The 26845-nt window shown below is 36.8% G+C and overlaps 1 protein-coding gene across 10 annotated transcripts in view; it reads right to left on the bottom strand.

Moving 5' to 3' along the window:
• The window catches only part of rapgef6 (Rap guanine nucleotide exchange factor (GEF) 6), a 287599-nt gene that overhangs the window by 40620 nt on the left and 220134 nt on the right, over positions 1 to 26845 (bottom strand). For 6 of the 10 annotated variants that reach the window (XM_028812817.2, XM_028812819.2, XM_028812815.2 and 3 more), the window contains 9 exons: positions 25872 to 26030; positions 22134 to 22286; positions 20490 to 20654; positions 17407 to 17514; positions 16434 to 16637; positions 15074 to 15182; positions 11461 to 11707; positions 2846 to 3003; positions 1366 to 1380 (listed from right to left, as the gene is read on the bottom strand). In XM_028812817.2, coding sequence (XP_028668650.1) covers positions 1366 to 1380; positions 2846 to 3003; positions 11461 to 11707; positions 15074 to 15182; positions 16434 to 16637; positions 17407 to 17514; positions 20490 to 20654; positions 22134 to 22286; positions 25872 to 26030 — 1318 coding nt within the window. The remainder of the gene's footprint in view (positions 1 to 1365; positions 1381 to 2845; positions 3004 to 11460; positions 11708 to 15073; positions 15183 to 16433; positions 16638 to 17406; positions 17515 to 20489; positions 20655 to 22133; positions 22287 to 25871; positions 26031 to 26845) is intronic. The other 4 variants (XM_028812818.2, XM_028812821.2, XM_028812813.2 and 1 more) reach the window with 1 other exon arrangement.

Raw genomic sequence — 26845 nt, 5'->3', positions numbered from 1 at the left:
GGATATATTTATTGGATTTTTAACCTCCACTTTTTACCTCATTTTAAGGATTATTTATCTGTGAGTGATTTTTGGAACACTGTTTTGTTTTTGAATAAAGCCACTTTTGCACTTTACACCTTCGCCTTGCTTCATGTGGTGTCCTCATTTGTCTAGCTCATCTCGGTCATGACTACTGATGGTGGTGGGTTCAAGAGGCTCCCAAAACTGGAAGGGGGTGCATGGAGCAGGACCTGCACCATCACAGACATCTTCTCTTTCTTTATTCTCTGCTCTGATGTCTGTTTTTTTTCCTGATCCCTTGCGTTCCCCTTTTATATGTAGGGAAAAGTTTGCATGTGCAATTGCCTGATTGCCTCCCTGGGCTAATAATGAGACAATCTGATTGCCCACACATGCTGATAAGGCAATGCACAGACAGGTAATTGTCTCTCACCAACCCTGAGATGAGCCGTCTCCTCAGCAGACCACTTGCCCCTGCTCCACACCGCAGCGCGTCCAATTATTTATTTAAAACATCCGTTTTTCTGAGCCATACACCTACAATACCACAGTACTGAAATTTAAGTGTTAAAAGTAACTGATGACTCAGTTTTAGGTACAGCAAGAAAATTGAATACAAAATATATTATAATTGAAGCTACTGTTATGATAAAAAAAGTGGTAAGAAATGATTGATTTCTTGCAAATAATTACTCCTACAAACAACAGTATTTACTGCTCCAATAGGAAGTACATTGTCATTTTGCAACACATTACTTCAAACTTCATAAACTCATTAGAACTATGCAGTAAATAATTTATCAATCCAAAGAGAAGGAATGTATTTGGCTGTTGTGAAATGTTATAACCTATAAATTATGGAAAATAACAAATTGAATTTTACAATGCAGAAAAACGCATCACCTGAACTGTTAATTAAGCCCAAAGTTTATCAAGTGAAATTGGATATTGATTAAAAACTTGAAACAAAAACCTACTGGCACTGCAATCTGACTGGGTCTAAATCTGTCTGGCTGAGAAATTAAAGTTTAAATAAAAGTGTCTGCACTTAATAACAAACAATCCACATAGCAAATAAGCTAAAAGCTGTTTAAAGTGTCTGACATTTATTAAAACATTTCTTCCAGTACTATGACTTGTTGCTTCTCTGCACTACACCAACAGCTATATATAGTATAATAATCCTAAAAAATATACACTGGCAAAAATATACAGTGTATAATAAGCATGAAATGTGTGGTAAGAATTATTTAGGGACAGATCTAAAGATGACTTTTAGTGACAAAAATAATAATCCACAAACCTAGAGATTGTTAAATATGACAATAATACATATAACACAGGCCATAACCATATACTTACAGTAAAATCCAACCACTGTGAAAGCAGGAAAAAACAGAGAAGGTTAGTTTTATACAGGGATGACTATTATATTTCTTACCAAATTCCCCTCAGTACTGTATATGGAAAATATTTAGAATTTTAACAGCACCTTACAGTAAAATCCCTTGTTTTCCATCGTGTACATGTCACGATTTCAGCACTTGTAAAGAAATATAACATAAGCCACACATCTCTTCTTTGAAAATGTGATCAATTTACAAAGGCAATCATCTGCTAATATGTAACAAAATCATATGTAAATCTGTTTGGAAAGATCCACTGAGTCAAAAGAATGTGTAGCAATGGCTGTACTCCATTCTCATTAATATTAACATTGAATACACAATTTAAAGCTAACATTAAACAGATTAATAGTATGGATTAACAGAAAGCACTTGATATGGTGCTCAAGGCAGAGAGTCCCATTGAGATCAGAGTCAGGTGATGAGCCAGAGCTAGCCCTCACTGAAGGGTAGAAAGGAGTCCAGCAATACAGCAATGACAGGAATGTTTTTGGGTACTTTGAGGAGGACAGGCATGCAGGCAACCTTCCGGGTAGATGGAGATCAAGACCTTAAAAAAGGGTCTGCATTTCCACTGATTTACTTTGTACATTTGTGTTCACCCTATAGCCATACATGTACAAAACTGCAAGTATTTCAGTGTTAATTAAGATATCTAAACAAGTATCGAGGCAACCCAATTTTAATTTTATAAGCATGCCAGGCATATCTGCAATCATCACCTTCCAGAGTCCTACTATATACTATGTATGTGGATTGTTGAACAAAACCTTTGTTGAAAATATGAACGGATCAAACACTGCACTTATCAGCTATGAAATTCAATATATTACTAAGTGCTGATGAGACAGGAAATATTACAGTGGATGTATCGAAATAAAATTTACTGAATAGTCACCGTGGCAGGAACTGACAACAGCACAAATGTGTTCAACAAAATTTAAAATCCATTGTAACAATAATGTCATGACTTTCTGGACTGTAACTGAATATTGAAGCCATTATTTCAACAGAAAAATGACACCTTTTTAACGGTGTTTGCAATCTACAGAGAAAATACTATTGTTGAAGATTTTACATACATCTTTAAAAAAGAGACAGTAACATATAAACTTGCCACAATGCTAAAAAGATGGTTAAGCAAGCTTTTAAGACTATGAAATCTCAAGAAGTTCTTTTCCTGAGGACCACTTAATCTAGTAAGTTAACTACTGTAACTCAGTGTCCGTGAGGCCTTTTAAAGAATCCTAACTTTTCTTATGATTTACTGCTATATTTCACTTGATGTCTAAATGGTCTATTGTTGCCTGAAAAGTACAAAGATAAAGAAAGAACTAAAATCTCATATAACTTAAATAAAACATTGACAATAGTGCATTATTATCGTATGCTTTTAGAAAATAACATGTACAGTGATAAAGAGAATAGAGTCTAACCTGCAGGATTGGAGAAGTCCAACACACTGGCTGTGGGCTGTAAGAGATCTGGACTACTAGAGGACAAAGTGCCAGGAATAGGCATAATAGCAACACTGTGTCTGCACTGCCTTGTTCCAACAACGCTGTCATCCTGGGACTGACTTACTCCACCATCACTGAATTGGGGGGAAAAAAAAAGTTAGTGCAGGGAAACCACTGATCAGTTACTACCTCTCCTTATAACTGTGGCAATAAATTACATTTTGACTGCTTAATGCAGTATAGGCAATTTCATAAAGTCTTATACATTATTTGTTCTTGCTTTTATTTGAACCATCTCATCTGTTCAATTTGCCTTTCTTCCTATAATCATATAAAACCCAATCCTTAATGCACAGATGTAAAGACACATTTCAAAATATATTTTAAAGATGACAGTTATGTTCTATTAACCATAAAATAAAATGTAAAAAATAAAATTAATGAGGCCACAGACCAAAAAATCCTATTTCTGAAAGTTTATGATTTCAATTTATTTGTTTTTAATTGATGTAATCCTCAATAAAACAAAATCCTCACAGATTTTTCCTTCTATTCTCCTTTGGTAAGAAAAAATAAAGTATTATCTCACTAGCAAGCACATTTATGATAACTGCTTTAGAAATGACAATGGATTTTAGGTATAAATAAGACTAAAAATAACCTTGTTAACAATGACTGGAAAGATATGATATATTATTTAGAGATGCCTCTATTAATAGTTCCACCAATAATACTAGAAAGATTTGCTATGGGGAATTAAATGCTGTGTTTGACTAAAATTCCTGTCTGGAAGCCTCATGTAGAATACATATGTACACATTTATGTATGCACATGCATATTATATACACACACACACACACACAGGGATATACATATATACAAACTGCAAACTATATACATACCCACATACACAAATTTACATTCTCACAAGCAAACACATACCTATATCATATAAATACAGAATGTACTTAACCACCTCCAATTAAATAAACTTGAAATACATTTAAACTTCATGGAAATGAATTTCTCCACAAAAATGCAGGTTGTATGGGTATCAGTTGAAGAAACAAAAATCACAGGTTTTAAGTGTAAACACCTGTTGTTTCTATTTATGTTTTTAGTTGGTAGATTATTATTCAAGTTCAATTTAAGACTGATACATTTAAAGAAATCATGCACCTTTGCTTAATTACTGACTTGAGTGGCCTGTACAGTTCTGACTTCTCTTTTAACTGTATAAAACAAACCAGTGTTAATTACACAAGCTCTTACCAAAAAAGTCCCCTGTGCAGGTGATGCAATCACAAAGAAAGACAACATTGGAAAACATGATGAGAACGGATACAACACCAGATTCACTACAGTTAATAACAACAAAATTCAGCATAATAATGGTGCAAGAAGCAAAATCTTACAAAAATGCAACAGCACATAGATTAACATTCAAAACATTCAAGATGCGTGCATCTTGTAAGTTGGGAGCACACTATGCCAGGACGTACAGGAAACAGACCATTTTAAATTTGTTCTCGGGCTTCTTTTCATGTTCAAAAATTAACTTACAACTTTTAGGACATGGTGTGCAAGATGGACATATATGCCTGGAGAGTGCATTTTTGGCTAAAAAAACCACAACACTGTAACTGAAAGGAAAAACACAAAACATTCAGCCAAAATGGGATGACATGGTCAAGAAAGGCAAGGACAGACAGAAACCAAAACACAAAGATAAAAAACAAATGTAAGAGTTTTGGTTTTGAACTGATTGATAACTTTTAAAATACCTGTTCCACTACAGGTGATGAAGACTTCTAGGATTTGAAGACCATTTTAATAAAGAAAAATAAATAAAATCATCTGTCTTGTATTACTGGGTCTCATACTCTTTGGAACCTTACCCTCTATGTATTCTGTCTTCTTGTTCATAATTATTTTTGATTTGTAGCCCCATTTCACTATTTATTCCTGAATTTTAGCTAAGGAGGGTGGTGGTAATTATTGTGCAATTAGAATAAGCATCACAGAATATTTCCAGATTCAAGAAAATGCCAACTGCCTATCATGTCAAATTTTAGTATTTAGTATTTTTGTCTAACAGAATAATATTCAGAAATATATTTCAAGAGGAACTTTTTTTTTATCTTCAAGACATTTTACATAGAAATGCAGCAGCAAAGCTCCTTACACATAAAAAACAACAAAACTGAAATTTTTCAAAATAGCCATTTCTGCAGAAAACCCACCTCCCCACTCAGTAGTAGTATTCTGATTTCAGTTAACAAAATTATTTTATAATCCAACCACATCCTCACTTTACCCTAACACAAAGAAAACAAAATGCAACAAACATTAGGACACGACTTCACACTGAGGACAAATAACTACACTAAGAAAAACAATAAATACATGTCATACAAGACATTCAAAACATGCAGAAATGAATTTGTGAAATTTAATCCTCGACAATGAAATGCAGGCTACTGTAATTCATAAACAAATGCAAAAATGAAACGCATAGTACTTTATATAATGTGCATCTAAGAATATGATGAAATTTGCAAAAATATTGCAAGTTGTACATTTTGATCAAAGTCAAGATTTTTCAAGTTTACTTATTTCCACAACAGGATAGTAAGGAAACTAAACTGAATGGCATCACTGATCTGAAAAAACAGACCAAAATCCAAGCCTGTACACTTTATATATATTAATGCAGACTGAAATCAGCACAAAATTATGATGCTGCTTGTTTCAACAATGGTGTTTACTGATTGTTGATTGAACAATAATCAGAACAAAGTAAACTCAATATGGAAATAACGATGCAGTAAAAACACAATAACTCCCACTACCCTCACAGCTAAACTCCATCCACCCAACTTAATCCTACAGTGTACAAAAAGTGACTTTGGAAAGAAGCACAAAGTGTTGCAAATAAATGTGAATTTGTTCATCAAATTATCATTTGCTTCATGAGGAGTGACGATTTATTTTTTGTAAGACTATAACATGTTTCATGTGCATACATTAACAAGACAGAAAGCAGACTGGCAAGCACTGTAATCAAAGAATGTATTTATAACTACTGTATGTGGTTATTCATAGTTATCATAATGAATACTATATAGATTTGGGGAATGTTCTCATTAACATAGCAAATGCTGAAAAGTTAGCTGATAGCACTTTTAAAGAAACTATTACTAAGGAAACTAAAACTAGAACTGATCATCTGATATGCAGTTTGGTTTCAGTGGAATCCAGTATTATGAATTAAAATGAATTCTAGCAGAATTACATGATATTTCCAAAACATATGATACTACATTCTGTTTTTGTTTGATCTAGTTATAAAACTGGATATCATTTCTTGCCTCTTGAATTATTTTACTGTGTTTGTGAGGTATAAGGTTTTATATTTGCACATTTCTCCTGCAAACAAATTCATCTACGTGATAAAAAAAAGTCTAAAATATTAATTTTCCTAAACCTAAATTCTACACTGTAAAATATTTAAAAAGGATATATATATATATATATATATATATATATATATATATATATATAGTGTCACACACATGTACATAGGAGCCAACCACAGGGACCAAGAGAAGGGAATTCCACGCCCAGCCAGGGAGTAGCGGGGTGCATTCAACCCCTCTTATTTTGTCCCTGCAGACCAAACATGGGAAATCCTACCTGAATACGAAGACGTCACTTCCACCTCGGCTCTGAGGATGTCACTTCCTGTCCCAGCCCCGAGGACAACATCACTTCCGCAAACCTCCCTATAAAACTCCACTCCCTATGTGGATCAGTTCTGTTTTGGACTCCGTTTTATAAATTGTTGTGCTGAATACTTTGCCTTATTTTGCAGACAAGGTCAAGTACACGGGTGGCTGCCCCAAACCTTTGTTTTGTGTCAAGGCTCTTTATTTCACAGTGGCGTAGCTAGCAGGATGGCCTCCGTAAAGAAACTGGAGAAGAACCTCAACAAAGCCTTGACACAACATCCAAACCTCCAGCCATTAAGGACTCAGGTGGGGAAGTACCATTCCTATGTTGCTGGGTTGGAGTCAGTTGGTGTAGGTAAGGGGGAATTGAGGGGCTCTTTTGACCCAAGGCTTTAATCTGAAACCCTGGGCAGGTGGATGAAGGTCTTAACATTCTACAGCAAGGCTCAGAAAGAACATCATTGGGGGACTGAGTATGGGCTCTAGGGAGGAGGGACCGCTCAGCGGAGCCCCACAGGGGGAAAATCAGCGTATAAAGGTGGGGGTGCCCTAGGTGATAAAGGAGTCTGTGGTAAAACAGAGAGAGGGGTGAGTGTGCTCTTACTAATCCTCTGGCATTCTCAAATATGGGAGAGGTGATTGTAAACGGTTTCAAAACACCAGCCCTTTTCGTTTCAGGCAGTAACGTTTCCATTGTTGCTTGCCACTCGGTTTTACCGCGACAATGGCTTAAACCGAAGACAAGTCTAATGTGTGTACACGGGGATGTCCGCCAATATAAATCCGCCTCCTGCTATATCAGCTATGAGAGGATGGTAAAAAAACTGGCAGTTGCGGTTATGGAAAATCCTCCATTCCTGGTTATATTCACCACTCCTCAACATTTATTAGGCCTAGTAATGGACGCAGAGACACCGTGTTTACACCCGGAAGAGAGACGGACGTTGACTTCTAACAATGATGTGGAGACTCCCGGGCTGTCACGCGTTGATACGTCATCTCCAAACGCCGTGGTAGCACGGGGGGAACCACACCCCTTGAGGTCGCCTCTGATCCTCTCAAAGGTCTGCATTTTTAATTCAGACAGACCCTGGCCTCATTTAAAAGGGAGCAGTGGAATGATGACTCCCTCAAATTCACTAAAAATGCAGTAGTTCTAATAGATGGCCATCGTACAAACTATCCTATGCCACAAGGTCTTCACTTTGTGCTAAATAATGATCTTTTATATCAGGTAGCTGAACACAAGGGGGAGGTACGGGTCCTGTTGCTAATTCCCAAGACTTACCGGCATCAGGTCTGTGAATTGGCACATACCCATATCCTGGGAGCCCATCTGGGCACCGAAAAGAAACACGAGCGTATCAAGCTCAGATTCTTTTTGCCGGGAATGAATGAGGAGGTCCGCTATTTTTGCGCATCCTGCCCAGAATGCCAACTACGGCAGACTCACAGAAGGGACCATGCACATCTCATTCCTCTACCCCTTATCGATGTCCCTTTTGAATGTATTGGGGTCAACCTGGTGGGACCCTTAGATCCCTCAGCCCGCGGACATAAATATATAATAGTTCTAGTGGATTACGCGACCTGATATCCTGACTGTCCCACTGTGCTCAGATAACTCCAAAACTATTGCATGGAAATTGGTAGGGGTCTTTTCGCGTTTAGACATCCCTAAAGAGGTCCTAACAGACCAAGGGATGCCATTTACCTCAGAAACGTTCAGGGAAACTGTACCATCCTCAAACCAATGATTTAGCAAAGAGGTTTAACCAGACCCTGAAACAGATGCTACGCAAGGTGGTCAGTGAGGATGGGAGTTAACATTTTAAATTGGCCAAGTCCGAAAACCAAGAGGCAGGTCCAGATTGGTGGGGTACTATTGCCTGTTTGAGCCCCATTTCTCCGACAGAGTGGTGCCCTTGACAAACCTCACAAGGAAGAGGAACCTGAATTATCTGGTATGGGATGATAAATTGTATTTTGCGACTTGAAACAAGCAATTACATCAACTCCGATATTGAAGGCCTTCTAACTTTTCCTTGCCTTTCATCCTCCAGACCGATGCTTCAGACACAGACCTTGGTGCCGTGCTGAGCCATAGTGTCGACGGAGTTGAACATCCCATCACGTTTCTGAGCCGGAAACTATTGGATTGAGAAACCAGGTATACGGCAGTGGAGTGAGGAGCACTGGTGGTTAAATGGGTGATTGCTCAGCTGAGATACTACCTCTTGGGCCGGAGTTCACCCTTGTTACGGACCATGCACCACTACAGTGGATGGCCTTGCACAAGGAGTCGAACCCTTGTGTCACGAGGTGGTTTTTAGATCTACAGCCTTACAAGTTTTTGGTCATTTACCGTCGGGGTTCCTTGCAAGCCAATGCCGATGCGCTTTCTAGGTGTCATGACAGCCAGACACGCCTGATCTGAGGGGTCTGGGCCTCTATGTCACACGTGCGCATAGGAGCCAGCCACAGGTATCAAAAGAAGGGAATTCCAAGCCCAGCCAGGGGATGGTGGGGTGCATTCAGCCCTCTTATTTTTGGCTTAAGAATAGTTCTATGAATGTATACATATATGCCATTGTAGTTGATTCATCAAACCTCTCAGAATTTGCTATTTTGAAACACACTTTCAACAAAAACAACACAATCTTTGAGAAAGCTTTTTTGGTGTCATACTTAAAGTTTTGTTAAAGAAACTGGTCATTCTAATAATGCTTCTACACAAGTCCCCCTATCTGTGTCATAGTTTTTGATATTGCTGATTTCTTCTTATTGCCACTATTTGACTTTGTGTAAGTTTTTGCTTGTAACAATAAATAGATTTGGAGAATGTGAAACAAATTTCACATATTACACTAAAAATATAAGATATGAAAATACATTGTAACTGTGAACATTTAAATATTTAACAGCAGTATCTTTTCTGCATGTATAGCAAATGAGCTACCTGCATAATAACCAATTAGGATGCCTCACATGCAGCAATGCACACATACCACAACCAGGCACAAGCACTCAGCTCCAAATGGCAAGTATTTATTAGCAGGATTTTGAAACAAAAACAATTTAGCATTGTTTTGAAACCTTCACTAGAGAATGACAAAGCTGCCATATGGATTTTGAGTTTTTTGATCTGGATTCACAAAAATCAAAAGCAATAGACTTATAAACTCTTATTGCCAGTGAAAGCGCACGTGTTCTCTTATTTGTACCTTTTGTGAAAGTGTTTCTTTGATATATGGACTTCAGGCTTCATACGTTATATAGTTTATGCCTACATTTTGTCATTTACTATTAGAATATGAAAAACGTTTCTGTTTTAAAAATGTGTTTGCACAGCCTACTATAGAAATGGAACACACATGAAATGCGTGTATTCCAAATAACGCTAGAATTATTTCCACTGTAAAACTCCACTTCAATCCCAGGTAATCAAATCAAGGCAAGGCTTGAGCTAGGAGAGAAGTTCATTCTAAGTCGGTGGGGGGATGGAATAGCTGGCTGCTAGAAGCTTTTGTTTATCAGCACATTTAGATGACAAAGGACTCTGGCGGAGAGGTGCAAACGGATTTAAGACGCGATTTAAGGTGGGACGGATTTACGAGTTTTTTCGTAGGCTCTGGTAATTCTAGTGTTAAGGTGTTCTGTTTTCTTGAGGCTATAGAGCCCTGATGAACTCTAAATTAGTACAGTGTACTATCATTATTTATTATTCTTATCTGTATAAATCCTAAGTGTGTGTTTTTGGTTACAACAATGGATATAACTTCTTTTCACTTGAGTTATTTTGTTTAAGAACCAGTGTTTTATATTTGTACATTTCTCCTGTGAACAAAATTCCCTCTGAGACAGGAAAGTCTAACTAAAACATGTCTGCCTAAACCTAGATTTAAACAATTTTCAGTTTTAAGTGATTAATCAGTAGGCTGAAGCACTACTGCCCCTTTTTAAAATTTATCTAGAAGCATGCTTATCTCCTTATGTAGACTACTTAAACAGTGTCATAATGTTTTTTTTTAAATCGAAAAACAAAACACAAGATTTACCACAGCATTAACTTTACCCTCATTAAAACTGTTTTAACTGAGACCAGGATCTCCCTTAGAGCACACCTCAGCTTATCTCCCACCTGGGACTGAAATATAGCTCAAATAATCTTAGTGCTGCTATGGTGCACATAAACAAATCAGTTGATCATAATAAGAAAAATATGGTTAGCTGAAAACAGCTAGTACCTTTGTTGCCTAAGGAGGAGATGTCATCAATGCAAAGTAATAGGCGTGCAAACTGAAAGATATTATACTACAGAACTGCCAATAGGAGTGCTTAGAAAATTTTGTGTCATTAATACTACATAAAATTAAAGCTGTGCAGTAGTGTGTGGCAGTAGCACTCAAAAATTAGTGCAGATATTATGAAGAGGACATAAGACAAGGAGAGTTGTTACAAAATACATGGTAGCAGTATTGGGTAGAATGGAAAGAAATGAATGGGTTTCATCCCTGAAACTATGTACTATGAAAATGAAATCTGGAGTGAAACCAACTAACTAAGACTTTTAAATGTTCTCTTCATATCTGAAAACACCAAAGTATGGAAAGAAATTTTACAGAAGAAATTCTGAAACACTTCAACTTTGGTATACTTGTTTACAGAGTAAGGGAGACAATCTACATTGTCCTGTAGTGTGCACAAAATGTCATAAAATCTAAACATAAATATGTGTCTCTTGCTGGGATACTTTATTTTCAGTCTGAGAGACACTCATTTGCATTTGCTATGAGTAAAAAAAGTAACTCTTAATCGAAAAAATTTGTTCAGTAAGTTGTGATATGATGTGTGCTTACCTGAACGGTTTTGGTGGCAAGATGCTAAAACGCGTCTTATCTAAGATTTTTCTAATTTTGTTCCTTCCTCCAGATACTGTGTTTGCTTTGATTTTCTTATTTCCCTTTTCAGTAGGAAACATCTGCTCCATATCTACAGGAAGATCTGGAATGGAATAGCGATTGCCTTTCTTTTCCTGGATTTTGGGTATATGTGCAGCTCCATTGTTCTTGTCATTTGTTATTCTGCTCAGTAGCTCTTTAAATACTGAAAGTAATAAGAGATATAAGTAACTAACCAAACTTACAAATTAAATAACAAAGTTATTAAAACTTAACTGCAGTAAACTATTACTATAAAGTAAGCATTATAACAAACATTAACTTGACCCTCGCCAGGGAAAAGCAGAATGAAAATTATGATGATTATTTTTCATATATCAAAACAAACAAACCAAACAAAAAATTACTTAACTTAAGCAGCGACTCAAGAGCAACAGAAAAAGGCGCAGGTATTTAAACCTTTAAAGAAGTTTCTATCAACTTGGATGAACAAGTTAGTTGCCAATTTCTATCTCTCAGAGAGCTGAATGAGCAGGCAGAGCAAAATCCAGTATCCTTTCTCCACATATTTGAATATCTATATCTATATCTACCCCTCTTAAGTTTTGTCTAAGGCTAACTTTTCATCAATAGGCTTCCAAAACACGTGGACTGTTGGTTTTTCTTCACAAGCATTAAAGGAGATCACTGAGCTTGCTGGGGATACTGACTTTGTTGCAGCAGTTTGCAGTTATCATTTTATACCCTACTTGGTTCTGACTTTCTTTTTAAAACTATTTATTGTGAGATTTATTCTTAGAAATAGAGATTTAGATTCAGTATGCAATTGATTGCACAATGCAGAATCACTCATGAATGACATTTACGTTATGTCAAGTAGAATATACAGTAGTTAAGTTTATATCCTGTGATGGCCTAATTAAAGAGATATTAATGCATTTTCTTTTTAGGCACAGTACATTATATTTCATGATAATGCAACTACATATGATGATAGTTTAAATATACTAAAATGAAAATACATTAATATTCTTATTTATCAATAGCAATTTATAATGTTTTATCTCTGTGATTTAAAAGATGATGCAAAAGTCATGTGGTGGGTAAAAGAAAAAAAAAAGATTAGTATTCCTTCAAAAACTCTCTACACGAGTAGAGAAATGTTTGTCTACACATAAAACCTACTTAAATTAAGGACAGTGGGATCATGACAAAGCAAAAAGCTCAAAAACAAAAGTAAAACAAACAAATAACTCTTTTAAGGTCAAATAAAACCACCTCACTCAACCCAGTCAGGGTGCACTTCACTTCAGTTTACATAGTTTCTCATGCACGTGGATAATAATTTGTTGATGCAGACACAACTACCTTTGGGAATAAGTAGTGTAATGTTTAAAAATTGTTTGGAATGGTGTTCCTGTTGCAGCACTACATATAGCAGTTATTGGACTTTTGAATTAAAGACAAGACGCTTGACCAATGAATGAAGGGGAAAGGAAGGTCTTCAATTAAAATTTGGGAGTGGTTCCCTCCCCCATGCGCTAGGTGGCAGTGGTCCTTGTATGAGAACCCAGTCAGGACACCCACAGGGGTGCTACGGAGATGGGAGTCCAGTAGTGCTGCCCTGTAGGGGGTCCCTTGGGATCGATAGAGGGAGGGTCGTGGGACAACCTCCCTAACTTTCATTATGGCCCTTCTGGAAGATGTGGTGTGGCCCAAGAAGCATTTCCAGGTCCAGCATAAAAGGAAGTCTGCTGCCACACATGGACAAATCGGAGCGGGAGTCAGAGGACAATACTCATCAGAGGAGAAATGGAGTGAGAACTCTCTGACTGGTGTTTTTTTATTGTATAATTGTGGCTTGTTATTGTGAGGATTGTGAAGATGTACCTGGGAAAGGAATAAAAATCCTTTATTTTACCTTATCAATGTGTGGTGCTTTACTGGTCTGTGGTTTGGGGTTCTCTGGCGTCACCTAGTGGTTACAGGATATATAGCTGAATGATGTGAATATGCAGCAAAAGCAATATGAGTTTTTCATGGACATTTTCAATGTCTGCTGTTGTCCATTAAAAACACTGTTATCTCAGGTGGAATGTCTATTTAAGGCCATTTTAAATTCAATCCCCTCACTAAGCTCTTCACAAAACAGAGTTAGGTGTCCATAAAAGCTACTGCCATCTTTGCCTCTTTTACACTACAGTGCATATTAGGTAAGTCTAGATAGACTTGTTCTTATACATGTTTACTTCCTTTGTTCTCACTGTCTACCTTGACAGACACCAATACCATTTAACCATGGCCCTTTCCAGCAGATCATAATGAGGTCTTGAACATAACCAATTCAGACTTAAGATCCTCAATTTTCACTAAGGTATGGGACAGACTCTTTTGCAGAATGAGCTTAACAAAGCCAATTCAAAAATATCCAATAAGTGTTCCCAGGGCACTAACATTTTGGTAATGCCAACACCATTCTTCATTGCATGGGTCCAGTTAGCACAAGATAGTGTAAAGTTAATGTTCAACACCTTTTTTTACTCAAATGTTCATAATATATGGCCTTTCATCAGTTTTTATAATTAGAAAGACAATTATTTGTCTTTTGCTTATGGTGCCATGAGAAAAATTATACTTAACAATCAACCTTGTTTGAACATGATTTTAATTATGGATAATCTAAGACCACCATAGACATCTAGTAAAGCTGACCACTAAGATTCTGATCAGAAGGGCTATTACTACCATTTATACATTCAATATATTGGCACTGTTCCTCATGTTGAGTGTTAAAAGTCTCCAAGTTGGACTACTTAGTCAGTAGGTGATGACCTATTCAGCACCATAACCTTACAGACATACTCGCACATGCAAATCACAGCTAAACTCTTTCTCTTTCTATCTAGAATTTATATAGGGGCAGCCTTCTCATTTACTGGTGCAAACTCCATATGTATATGCTCCTGCTTGGTGATTTTAGGTTTCTCTTTCTTATGGATAAACAAAATTCTAGGAGAAAGACTAAATTTTATGACATTTGTTGGGCCCACGGGTAATGCTGTTCATACAGGTTAGTCACTCTATATTTAGCCAACACCTCTTACTCAAACTCATCTTTCATAGTTAAGGTTTGTTTAATTTGTTCAGGTTTATACTCAAACATGTGGATGGTCCAAAACATATTACTTTATAGTTCAATACAATTTTTTTTCAGGCTGAACTCACACAGCTGTATTGGTAACACATGCCACTAGATATCTGGCAGCAAGCCTCCTTGTTATGTGCTTCCCCCTTGAAAAAAATGAAATAGTCCTGGTATTTGTAATCTAGTGTGGTCTTGTTTTTTAGACATCAAACACACAATTCTCCCAGTGTCCCAGTTCTAAAAAAAATCCTAAGACTTGAAAATGTCCATGTAGCACAAAAACATAAATATGCTAATTCAGTTATCAATGGCTAATTTATTGAAAATAGTGTCAATCAGGTGAAAGCCTGACTAAAAAAAAGAATCTTTATTTTCTTATGCACAGCTTAATGGAATCTAATGAATGAAATAATGTTTTATACTCACCAAATATATTTGTTTTCACCGTAATGGAAAGATGAGTGTTATTTCTCAATATCTCAATAGCTTTAGAGTAGGAAATATTTTCAAAATTTTGACCATTTATTTCCATTATCTGAAAAAGGAGAAAGTTACAATGTTTCCAAACAATTTCTACATTTTAATTTTATCCCCAACCAAACATGTGCAGTAATGAAACGCACCACAAATGCAATACACATTGACACACAAGTAACAAGCAGACAAGAACTAAGAGCTATTGGGTTAAACAGCATTCCAACTGAAAAACTGAATTCAGAAAGATTTCTATTTCCACAATTTTTATATATTTTTTTTTATATACAGCAATGTTTATGCAGTGTTTAAATATGATAATAAATAAAATTTGGCAAGTTTAGGACATTCAACATTACATACCGAGGCTCACTACTTCCTGTTTTTCTAAAGTTAACAGAATATTACTGAGGTGAGATTTGATGGTTCTCGGGCTGTTATTTTCAATTATTCTACTTAGTAAATTGTTACAGTACAAATACAGTATCTATAGTTTCCTACGTGAAGAAATACTAACATTTTTACAAAACCATTTACAATATCTTTAACTAGTTTCTCCAGTGCTCTTGAATTAATAGTGTCAGGGTTGTGCAGTGTACCAGCACAGTACCAGCATTTCGGGATTTTTGGTATTGGAAGTAAATGTCAGCTTTACTCTCAAACCCCTCATACCCATTCCTCTACCTTAGACACTCATTATTATAGTTTTGGAAAAATGCAACAAAAAAGTACACACTTGTGAACAGAACCTCACAGGGGTAAATTGCTTTGACGCATTCTGGACTTCACATTGTAAATCCAAACTCCCCACCAAAATGCTTTGACTGTACTTAAATGTTATAAGGAGGGAAGTGGTGCATTGTGCAAGCAATTGTGTAGCACAACAGAGAGGATGGAGTAAGATGAGGGGGGTTGAGTTATCAGTAATTTACTTTGGAGCTGTTTTTGGTACTGAGATCTGAAAACCAGGATCACTATCATAGTCAAAATTTTAGTACCAATCCAACACTAGTTTGTATCTATATCCTTTTATACTTTAATCTTTCATGTTTATTTCATTTATTCTTTCCAGTTGCACAAATTGAGAAAGTTTAGATCAATCAATCTTTCTTCACAGTTCATACTATGCTGAAAATTTAAAGAAAGTCAACTATATTTTATGCAATACAATAATTGTGCTGGAAGCTGCAACAAAAAAAATACATATTATGTGGATACGACTTATGAAGAATTGTATAATTATTTGTAATAATACTAATAAAAAAGTTTTTGAAAAGACATTTATAAGTATGTTGTTGAGTAAAAATCCTACCTGGTCACCTCTTTTAAGACCAGCGTCAGCTGCCTTACTTCCTGGGTCCACAGCCTCAATGAAAATACCAAATCCTCTTTCACTACCACCAAGGAGGCTAAAGTGCAAAGGGGACTCCCTAGACGACTTTAGCAATGTGGTCTGTCTCCACTTTGCCTTTGCTGCACATGCTATATTTAAAAGTCTGAGGTGTCCTTTCATTTTCTGAAAGAGAAAGTTAAGGAATGTGAATGTCATAGCATTTACTGTATATATCTAAAGTTTCTAATTAAAAGAATTACCCCACAAAAAGTGCTAGTTAATCCTAGATTTAACAAATTACAGAATTAAAATGTTGGGAAACTGATTCACTCAGCATTTTAAAAGATATTTATTAAAAGTTATGGACTATTAACAAATGAATGACACTATGAATATTATTGGATTAAAGATCACAACTTAAAAAATAAATTAAAGACTTGACAGGATTATAGATTAAAATGATTTTTAAAATTAGACAGTGATGAAAAGGTTATCATGTCTGACAGGTGCACAACATGTACCATTTTTAGGAGCTGCCACATCAGTTTCATTTTATATATTATTATATTATATTATATTATATATTATATTATATTATATCATATATACACATATATATCAATTGTGCCCACATGTACTATACTAAGACCTCTCTGGATCCAAATGCAAGATAAAGCTTGCATGTTTAGAACTCTTGATTAGATTTCAAAAATATTTTTTGAGCAAGCTTTGAAAAAGTAAAAGGTAGGGCTTGTCTACAATTTACATTTTTCGATTTCAAGAGACCAGTTGGATCAACACATAACAGATCTTCCACAGACCAGAGGATTTAAACAAAAACAAAACCTTACTCTAAGAAGTAAAACTTTGAAACCTGAGAAAGTGCTTTCAAAAACAGTAACAAAGCATTATTGCTTTTTTGTTTTGCTTAAATAGTACTAAAAATTCTCACCGTTGTTTCTAGATTATTCTCAAACTCTTCAAGGAACTGGGTCATTAAAGGATCCCCTTCAAAATCGTTGAAGTGATTATTAACCCACAACAACACAATTCGTGTTACCTAAAATCAAAAATGAAGAAGAGGTCACCTTTAAGCATGGGTTTGATTTCAGTCATACAGCATACTAAGAAGGGCATTTGAACCAATACATTTGCAATTAAGTCATTGTCCAACCTGCTATATCCTAACACAGGGTCACGGGGGTCTGCTGGAGCCAATCCCAGCCAACACAAGGCACAAGGCAGGAACAGTCAATCTCATATAAATGACTCACACAGCAATATTGCATGTGGTTGAGTCATGCGTGCTCCCCAGGCTTATTAAATGCAAAACGTGTTTCTGTCTGTAGATGGTGGCAGTGAGGCAGTATGAAGACTTTTAGGCTTGGTCATCAAGCATTTATCTTACATATATATATATATATATATATATATATATATATATATATATATATATATATATATATATATATATATATATATATATATATATAAGGCAATTTGCTGCATTTATGTGTTGTTGTAATTTTCTAAGTTATAACTTGTTATGTCTCACCTTTCTAATTTATTTTCTACACATGAATTTCAGGTACACATTTTAAGAGAAAAGCAATGTCTCTGTTGATTTTCGTCACAATGTACACAAAAAGATATTTAAGATAATCTTTTTGTGAAAACAGAAAGCAACTAAATACATTAAGTGTGTATTATACTGTATTAATCCTATTACAAATCATAGACTTCAATATACAGCATAATGTGACAAGAGAAATCTACAGAAATATGCTGCCACTTCTGTAATAGAATTTATATATGTACAGTGATCCCTCGCTATATCGCGCTTCGCCTTTCGTGGCTTCACTCCATCGCGGATTTTATATGTAAGCATATTTAAATATATATCGCGGATTTTTCGCTGCTTCGCGGGTTTCTGCGGACAATGGGTCTTTTAATTTCTGGTACATGCTTCCTCAGTTGGTTTGCCCAGTTGATTTCATACAAGGGACGCTATTGGCAGATGGCTGAGAAGCTACCCAGCTTACTTTTCTCTCTCTCTCTCTCTCTCTCTCGCGCTGACTTTTTCTGATCCTGACGTAGGGGGATTGAGCAGGGGGGCTGTTCGCACACCTAGACGATACGGACGCTCGTCTAAAAATGCTGAAAGATTATCTTCACGTTGGCTACCTTCTGTGCAGCTGCTTCGTGAAGCGACATGCTGCCCGGTGCATCGCATACTTAAAAGCACGAAGGGCATGTATTGATTTTTTTATCTGTCTCTCTCTCTCTCTCTCTGCTCCTGACGGAGGGGGTGTGAGCTGCCACCTTCAACAGCTTTGTGCCGTGGTGCTTCGCATACTTAAAAAGCCAAAGAGCCCTATTGATTTGTTTGCTCCTTTGAAGAGGAAGATATGTTTGCATTCTTTTAATTGTGAGACAGAACTGTCATCTCTGTCTTGTCATGGAGCACAGTTTAAACTTTTGAAAAAGAGACAAATGTTTGTTTGCAGTGTTTGAATAACGTTCCTGTCTCTCTACAACCTCCTGTGTTTCTGCGCAAATCTGTGACCCAAGCATGACAATATAAAAATAACCATATAAACATATGGTTTCTACTTCGCGGATTTTCTTATTTCGCGGGTGGCTCTGGAACGCAACCCCCGCGATGGAGGAGGGATTACTGTACTCAACTACTGGGCAAGCTACATTACATTTAACATATCCTGGAGACATTTGGTACCAGGTACAATTTAAATCAATAGCTCATCAGAGGGCACACATATTATACACTCAATTTAGAGAGGGTATTCAAATTAATTATGCATATGAGGCAAAGGATAACAAGAGTGATTTGGAGGTGTTGATTCATGATTAAAGATAAAAAAAAATAAAATGACTTTGCCTCTTTTATGAGAGCATGTAAAGCTTGCAAAGTTTGATTTGAGATTCAAATGAAGTGCTGCTATATGCAAGACAACAAGCTTAGTGAACAGTTTATCTGGTTGTATTAAGTAACCCTTTTGTGTAAGGTCAGCAAATCCTCAAATTGTAGTCAGGAGAACAGTGCTTTGAGTGATCCACTGATTGCAGAAAATGGCATGCTATTGTTTTCACAGGTAGATGCCTGTTCTCTTGAAGTTAGTGAAGTTTATATTTTGTATTTTAATTAGGTGTTACTAACAGTTTGCTTATTGAATGTATGCTCTGTGTGTATATATGTATAAATGCATTAAAATGCATATTTAACACATTAATGCTTCAAAGGCATTTGAGAAAAGTTAAACCTTTGCATAAATTTGACAAGGTATCTTGAAAACAGTTGTCCTCATAAAGCAGCTTATGAATGCTCTTAACATGTAAAGACAAGTAGTCCCCTAAATGTATATCAGAGAAAGCCTGGAATTAACACATGGTATATAGTATTATCTGACTACCTTCAAAGAAGCGAGTTAATATAACATCTTTCACCAATCACAAGCTATTTCATCAGTGTTTATTCTGTGTAGGATTACCATAGTTGTGTGCAACAGGTGAATGAGACAATATACAAAATTAGCATTGCTTTACCTTTTTTGATTAATCTGTTTTTGTCCATAGATTATGTGAAATTCATCTAAACAAGAACTGTCTATCACCCTTCCAGTGTGTTTATCAGCAGGAGTTTAGATATAAGAGAGCCAAGTCTTGGCCAATTCCTTTAACTGAAAAGGAAGTTCTACAAAGCAGTCTGCACTTGAAAATGAAAAGGTATTCAGTTTATTGGTGATAAAAGCAGCTATCCAATAAAAAATAAGAACAGATGGTTCCTGAGACCTATGGGGCATGCTGCCTCAAAGACCCAGGGTTTGAATCCTGCTTCCAACTGCGGTGTGGAGGAATTCATATTTTCTCCCATTGTGTACATGAGTTTTCTCTGCACATGCAAATAAAAAACTGGCAACTCAACATCAGAACTACTGTACTGTGAATGTGGGTGTAAAAGGATCACAACATAATTAATAAAAGTTATTAACAGAAAATTAACACTATTTAACTGACCTTATCTCTGAGATCCTCATCAATGAACCAATCCAGTAATTTTTTTCCAACTTCCATGGGGCATGAGATGAAAGTTCTATATGTAAGTAGAAAATCTTCAATATATGTGGAGTCCACAACAGAGTGTTCTTCCACTAAGTGCAAGGTGAGACGTTCTGGAGTTCCCTAAAAATAATACATATTTTTCTCTATTAACAAAACTATATTATGCATGCAAATAATTACACTCATTATCACTTAGAACACTGTAATACAAATCTAAGTATTGTAAAAAGAATTGTGGAAAATGATAGAAAACCATTCCAGCACCACATTATTATCTCACTTTGTTCTCCATCTAGAAGCATATATTTTTGCTCACTGTCATATTAATGAGAACTTCAGGCTTAGAAGAATAAGTGTATGATTAAGGACATCTTTTAGATTTGTGACAGCTTGTTTTCTTTGGCTGAGAAATTTATTTGCAGCACTTAAAATTATAGCTCCTTACAGCTAATATTTTACTTCTAATAACTAAATAGACTGCGTAATTAAGTGTAACTTCCAAAGTTCCATTCATGAAAGTGGTTTTGAAAGTGACAGTTATATTCAACGGTTTGTAAGTCGGCCCAAGTGGGACTGAGGGAACTTAGATTACAGTAGGCAAACTGTGAGACTTCGAACCCTATTGGCCGCACAAGATTATGAATGTGTACGCCAGTGTGCTCTGTGATGGACTGTATAGCGCTGATTCCTAACTTGTACCTGTTTCTGCAGAAATATGGGACAGCTTCTTGCAACCCAATAGTAAAAACAGCAAATTCATAAAATGGACAGATAGATGGTTGAACAGATATCTACACTTAAAAAAATAAACATTTTTACAATTCAATTTGATTAAAAGAATTGTCATAATACAGAAAAAGATAATGCAAAGCCACTAAAAAACTTTTGCTTTTGACTTCAATTTCTCTTTATTGCATATGAGATGCATACTTTTTTGTTCATCAGTTTACTGATTAAAATATATTAAATATTTGCCTTTATTATAGGTACTTGCATAAAGCAGTATATTCATCATACATACTTCTGAAAACTAACTGTTAGCTGCTATAAAAAAGCACAGTTAACAAATAAATATTTCTCCTGTAAATGTGTAAGGTGAAAAAAGAAGTGTACTTTCAAAGCTTTCATAATGTGTAGCACAGTTACAAGTACAGTACTTTCAAATCCTTAAATTTATTAAAAAAATATATGTACACATTACCACAAACATACTGAGGATCAGAATGTGTATTTAAAAAGTGTACCTACTTCACCACACAGACATACTATGACACACATATACCACTATATGTGTACAAACACACACACAAACAGACTGAAGCAAAGTGTTAGGGCAGTGAAGAAAATGAAACAGATAGAAAAAGACAGTAATCTAGACACAAGCTTTGTATAACAGATATGAAAAATTAAAAAAAAAAAATCAAAATTACCTTGACAATAGATGGAATGCAAAATGTATCTTTTAACTAGTCTTAATATATGACAAAAAAGAATAAAAATCCATTTCCATCTGTCAAAGGCTAATTAATTAAGCTTACAATCTTCACTTTATTCAAGGGAAAAATAACTTTGTCCCAAGAATGAAGAATAGCACATTACCTTAATGACAATGTGTCCTTTTCTTGTTCCACTGCGGTCCAGTTCTCTGTGTTCTTTCACCATCACAATTTCACCTTCTTCCTCCACTTTGTGTGTATTCTTCTCCACATGGTTCAAAATTCGCCAGTAATCTTGCTGAGCTATACAAACAAACTGATCCACAACAATGTGAGGATATTTTATGAACTGGTAATGCATAAAGACATTGCTGCATACCACCATTGGGTGCTCGTGCAGTAATACCATGCAGTCATGTTTCTTTTGCATTGAGAAAAGATTGTGGTTTAATTTATCTTGTACCAATTTTAATTTTTAAACATAGTTTAATAGCAACATAAAAATGAATAAAAAAGCAACATAACTGTTAGGTTAATTACAAAAGCGATCTGAACTATGCATATAGTGTTAAAAGGAGAAGCAAGGCACATACATAAAAAATGTTGTGGACTTGCTGACCATGATACTGAAACACTTCCTGATTACTGGAACATCTCCATATTAAGAAACAGTTCCCATTTTCTTTTCAAACTAAGCAAAAGTTAATCCTTCCTTCTTATTTTGCTTAAATCGTCAAGTTCTGTAAAGATATTTTTTATAGTTTTCCTTTACACAATAAAAATATAGCAATAATAATATTTTTTGGCATTACCAAATGCACTACCTCTTCAAGGATTAAAACTTGGACATACTGATAGTGTAAAAGAGGTACAACATCAAAGATAGGATGCACACAGAATCAGTGGGGTGAGAGGTTGATAGGAATATGAGACTATAAAGAAATTATTTTAGAAGATTGAAAATGTGGTTGGGTTAGGGGCAAACCTCATTTATATGTAATTAGCTGAGGGCTAAGATGTTTCATGGTCTATTAAAATCAAAGTTTAATACATAAAAAAATTATATAACAATAAAAATTTCCAAGAGTTCATATGAGACTGAGTGAATAATAAATTTAAGAATAACCACAGGTCAGGTCAGGTCAGGGAACATGCTCCGATACAGCATGTTGCCACACCCACTACAAGACAAAACAGCTCAGGATCCTGGTTGGCAACCTCCCAGGCAGACACACGGTCCAATCCCACCCTGAGCTATCTATCTGCCGCAGCCAGGTGTTACGTGGGCGTCCCCTTGGCCTGGACCAGCTGCTCAGGTCATCAATAATAAGGATCCTGTGAGCTAGATCGCCCTCAGGGAATCATGACACATGGTCAAGAGCCGTAACTGATGCTCCCTCACAATGCAGGTAATGTGCCTCATTTGGAACTAAATGAAGAATTGCTCGTTCGACATAAAGTCAAACAAGTGGTACACGAGGATTCTCCGAAGAGACATAATACTGAAGGAGTCCAATCTTCTTCTCATGTGACTGTATAGCATCCATGTCTCACAACTATATAGCAAAACATGAAGCACCAGGATTCCAAAGACTTGGACCTTCGTCGTTTTGCAAAGATATCATAAGTGCCACACACTCCTTTCCACAGACCTCATGATCCCCCATACTCTCCCAATCTGTCTACTGACATCATAGAAAAGAGCCACTACAAACATAAATGTTGCTGCCGAGGTAAGTAAATATCTCAACAAGGTCTATATTCTCTCCGCAGACAGACACACTGCTGATGGCTGTGCCTAAGAGGTCATTAAAGGCCTGGACCTTGGTTTTTATCCAGGACATTCGCAAGCCCAGACACTCAGACTCCTTGCTTAATCTCTCGAGAGCCCCAATCAGAGCCTCCATTGACTTCGCAAAGATCACAGCATCGTCGGCAAAGTCAAGATCAGTGAATCTTCCTTCTCCAACAGATGACCCCCACAGCAGCTGGACCCCACGACCCTGCCCAACACCCAGTCCATGCAAGCACTGAACAGAGCAGGAGCAAGAACACACACCTGACAAACTCTGCACAGCATTCACAGTACCAATGCACAGGCCGGCCATGATATCCAGCAACCTTGTGGGGGTGATCCTGTGAAGTCTCAGGATGTCCCAAATGGCAGCTTGATCAACTGAGTCGAACGCTTTACAAAAATCGACAAAAGCTGCAAAGAAACTCTGCTGATATTCACGTTTGCACTCCATTAGAACCCTCAGTGCCAGGATGCGGTCGAGGGTAGACTTCTTAGGACTCGTTTATACTTCACACTCAGAACGCATACGCGCACACTTCATGGCTGTCACGCATTCCCAGCATTCATTTGACAAGTCCTCTGAGCAGGTCCTCAGAAATTAACGTGACGTGTGCGTGAGTTGCAGTACCAGCAAAAAGTCGGGGAGCGCAGTGTGCTAAAAGTTGGAATGCGACGTCAGAGTCTCTCTGTACTATCTACATGTGACAGAAAGCCGCTTTGTGAATCCTACGAGATCGATGTGCACACTTCGATGTTTGATGAATGGTTCGATGTGATGAAGCAAAATGCAGACATACAAATACATTCGTGGTTCTTTTATATTCAAGCGTTGCATATTCCTGATCGTAATGACATGATATATTTTAAAAGTCTCACATACCGTCTCCTGTACAGTCTTTTTTTCTGGGGCTTCGTCCTGACCTGACAGCAATAGATCGATGAATGAACACAGGTAATAATTACACACATGGGTGTGACACAGTGGCAGAGCGGTAGCACTGCTGTCTCGCAGGGAGTCACGTTGCTGGTATTCTCTGCCTGGAGTTTGCATGTTTTCCTGCTGGATTACCACAGTGTGTTCTGGTTTCCTTCCAAAGATATGCAGATTTAGTGACACTAAAATGACGCAAGTGTATGTGAGTGCTTGTATTCACCTTGTGATGAGCTGATGCCCCGTCCAGAGATTGTTTCTGCCTCATGCCCAATGCTAGCTGGAATGGACACATCCCTGGATTGATGGATTTAATCATTAAACATCCTTTCAAAGATATTGCGGTAAGGTGTCATCAGAATTTAATGGGTGTTCCAGGCAATTCACAACACAGCGAACCCGAACCTGTTCTCGCCGTGATAATATCTTGCACTGCCACCTGGTGAATTCCTCCAGATTTACGTAAACAGTACAACGCTTGCGTAGCAGGAGCGGCCGCTGCAGCATGCGTCACGTGAAGTATAAACCTGGCCTTAGGTGTAAAAATAGACTGCTCCGGATACTGTTAGGTGAGCAAATGATCACGGATCTTATTGGGGATGACCCTAGCAAGGAACTTGCCCGGCATTGAGAGCAGTGTTATCCCCTTGTAGTTGCCGCAGTCCAGGTGATCACCCTTCCCTTTCCAAAAAGGGATGATAAGTCCTGTTTTCCAGTCAGTTGGGATGGTGCCTGTCTCCCAAATAGAAGCAAAGGTTGCTTGTAATGCAAGGAGGACAGCCTTACCTCCCGCGTGGAGAAGTACATTCCAGATACCACAGATCTATGCAGCCTTCCCCAACCTCAGCTATTTCATCACCTGTACAATCTCATTGAGATTGGGTCATTCACAGCTAATTGGAGGATCAGCCTCAAAAACCATGGGCCTAGAGATTTCCAACATCCTAGGTTCAGCTTTAGACAACTGCTCAAAGCAGCCAGCCCAGCAGGTCACAATTGCAGTGTCATCCATAACCACACAAAACAAATATTTAAAAAAAAAAATCAATGACGTTGAGAATGTCACTTCTTTTGTGCGGCGGGGATGTGGGGGGCGGTCATAAAAGCCATAAAAATGTAAATGCATGTTAAAAAGAAAAAAAAAAAATATATATATATATATACACCCTCACCTGGCAGTCATCTACTTTTGTCCGGACAACCCCATTCATATACTGCTTATCCAGAGATGGAGAAATCCCAAAGCTGTTTCCCATACAAAGTGTTTCAGCCCTCCCATCCAGATGGGTAACTTCAATTGCACCGTTTAAAATAACATACCAGGAATCCAACTGTAGGAACAAATAAAAAAACAAATAAATAAACAACAAATGTTTCATTATTGTTGGCACTCTCCATAGCACAGATTGAACAGTGGGCAGAAAATGCTAGAACAGTTATGTCTTAAACTGAGAAACAGCACTGCATGGGTCTGTAGACATTTCAGATAGGAGAGGATACCATTCAGATCATGTGGTTTACTTCCCTTAGATATTTTTTAAAGACACCATTTTTAGCTTGTCTTTTTGATTCATATGCACTTACTGCTGTTATATAAATATTTTTAACATTATTTTAGGCAAAAAATGCATGCATTTTGCCTGTCACAAACAAATGAATTAATTACTTGATGTGTGGATTATGTGACATGAGTAATGTGAGATGTTTTTACATTGTTTGCTGTGGTCCAGTATTACTCTCCAAAGATATCAATTACATCAGAAAGTTTGTCTATATGTACCGTGAAGCCTTGTCCTACACACTTCAGAATTCATCCGGCCACTTCCACCAGCAGTTATATATTCACAGCCATGCATAATCATGACATAATACTGTCTCCACCATGTTTCACAGATGATGTGGCATTCCTCTCTTCTCCTTGCTCTTCTCTTTCCAACATTCTCGTATATATTGATCTTAGTTTCCAGAATTCCAAAATTGTTCCAGAACTGGACAGGCTTTTAAAAAATGTTTTCTGGCAAAGACTAATCTGCCCTCTCTATGCTTGAGGTTATACAGTAGTTTGTACCTTGTGGTAAATCCTCTGTCTTTACTTTAATGACATCTCTCTTGATTGCAGACTTTGGCAATGACAGATCTACCTCCT

This window comes from Erpetoichthys calabaricus, chromosome 11 (assembly GCF_900747795.2).
Source record: "Erpetoichthys calabaricus chromosome 11, fErpCal1.3, whole genome shotgun sequence".
NCBI lineage: Eukaryota > Metazoa > Chordata > Cladistia > Polypteriformes > Polypteridae > Erpetoichthys > Erpetoichthys calabaricus.
Note: the sequence above shows the minus strand (reverse complement) of the source record. Positions and strands in the feature narration are given on the sequence as shown.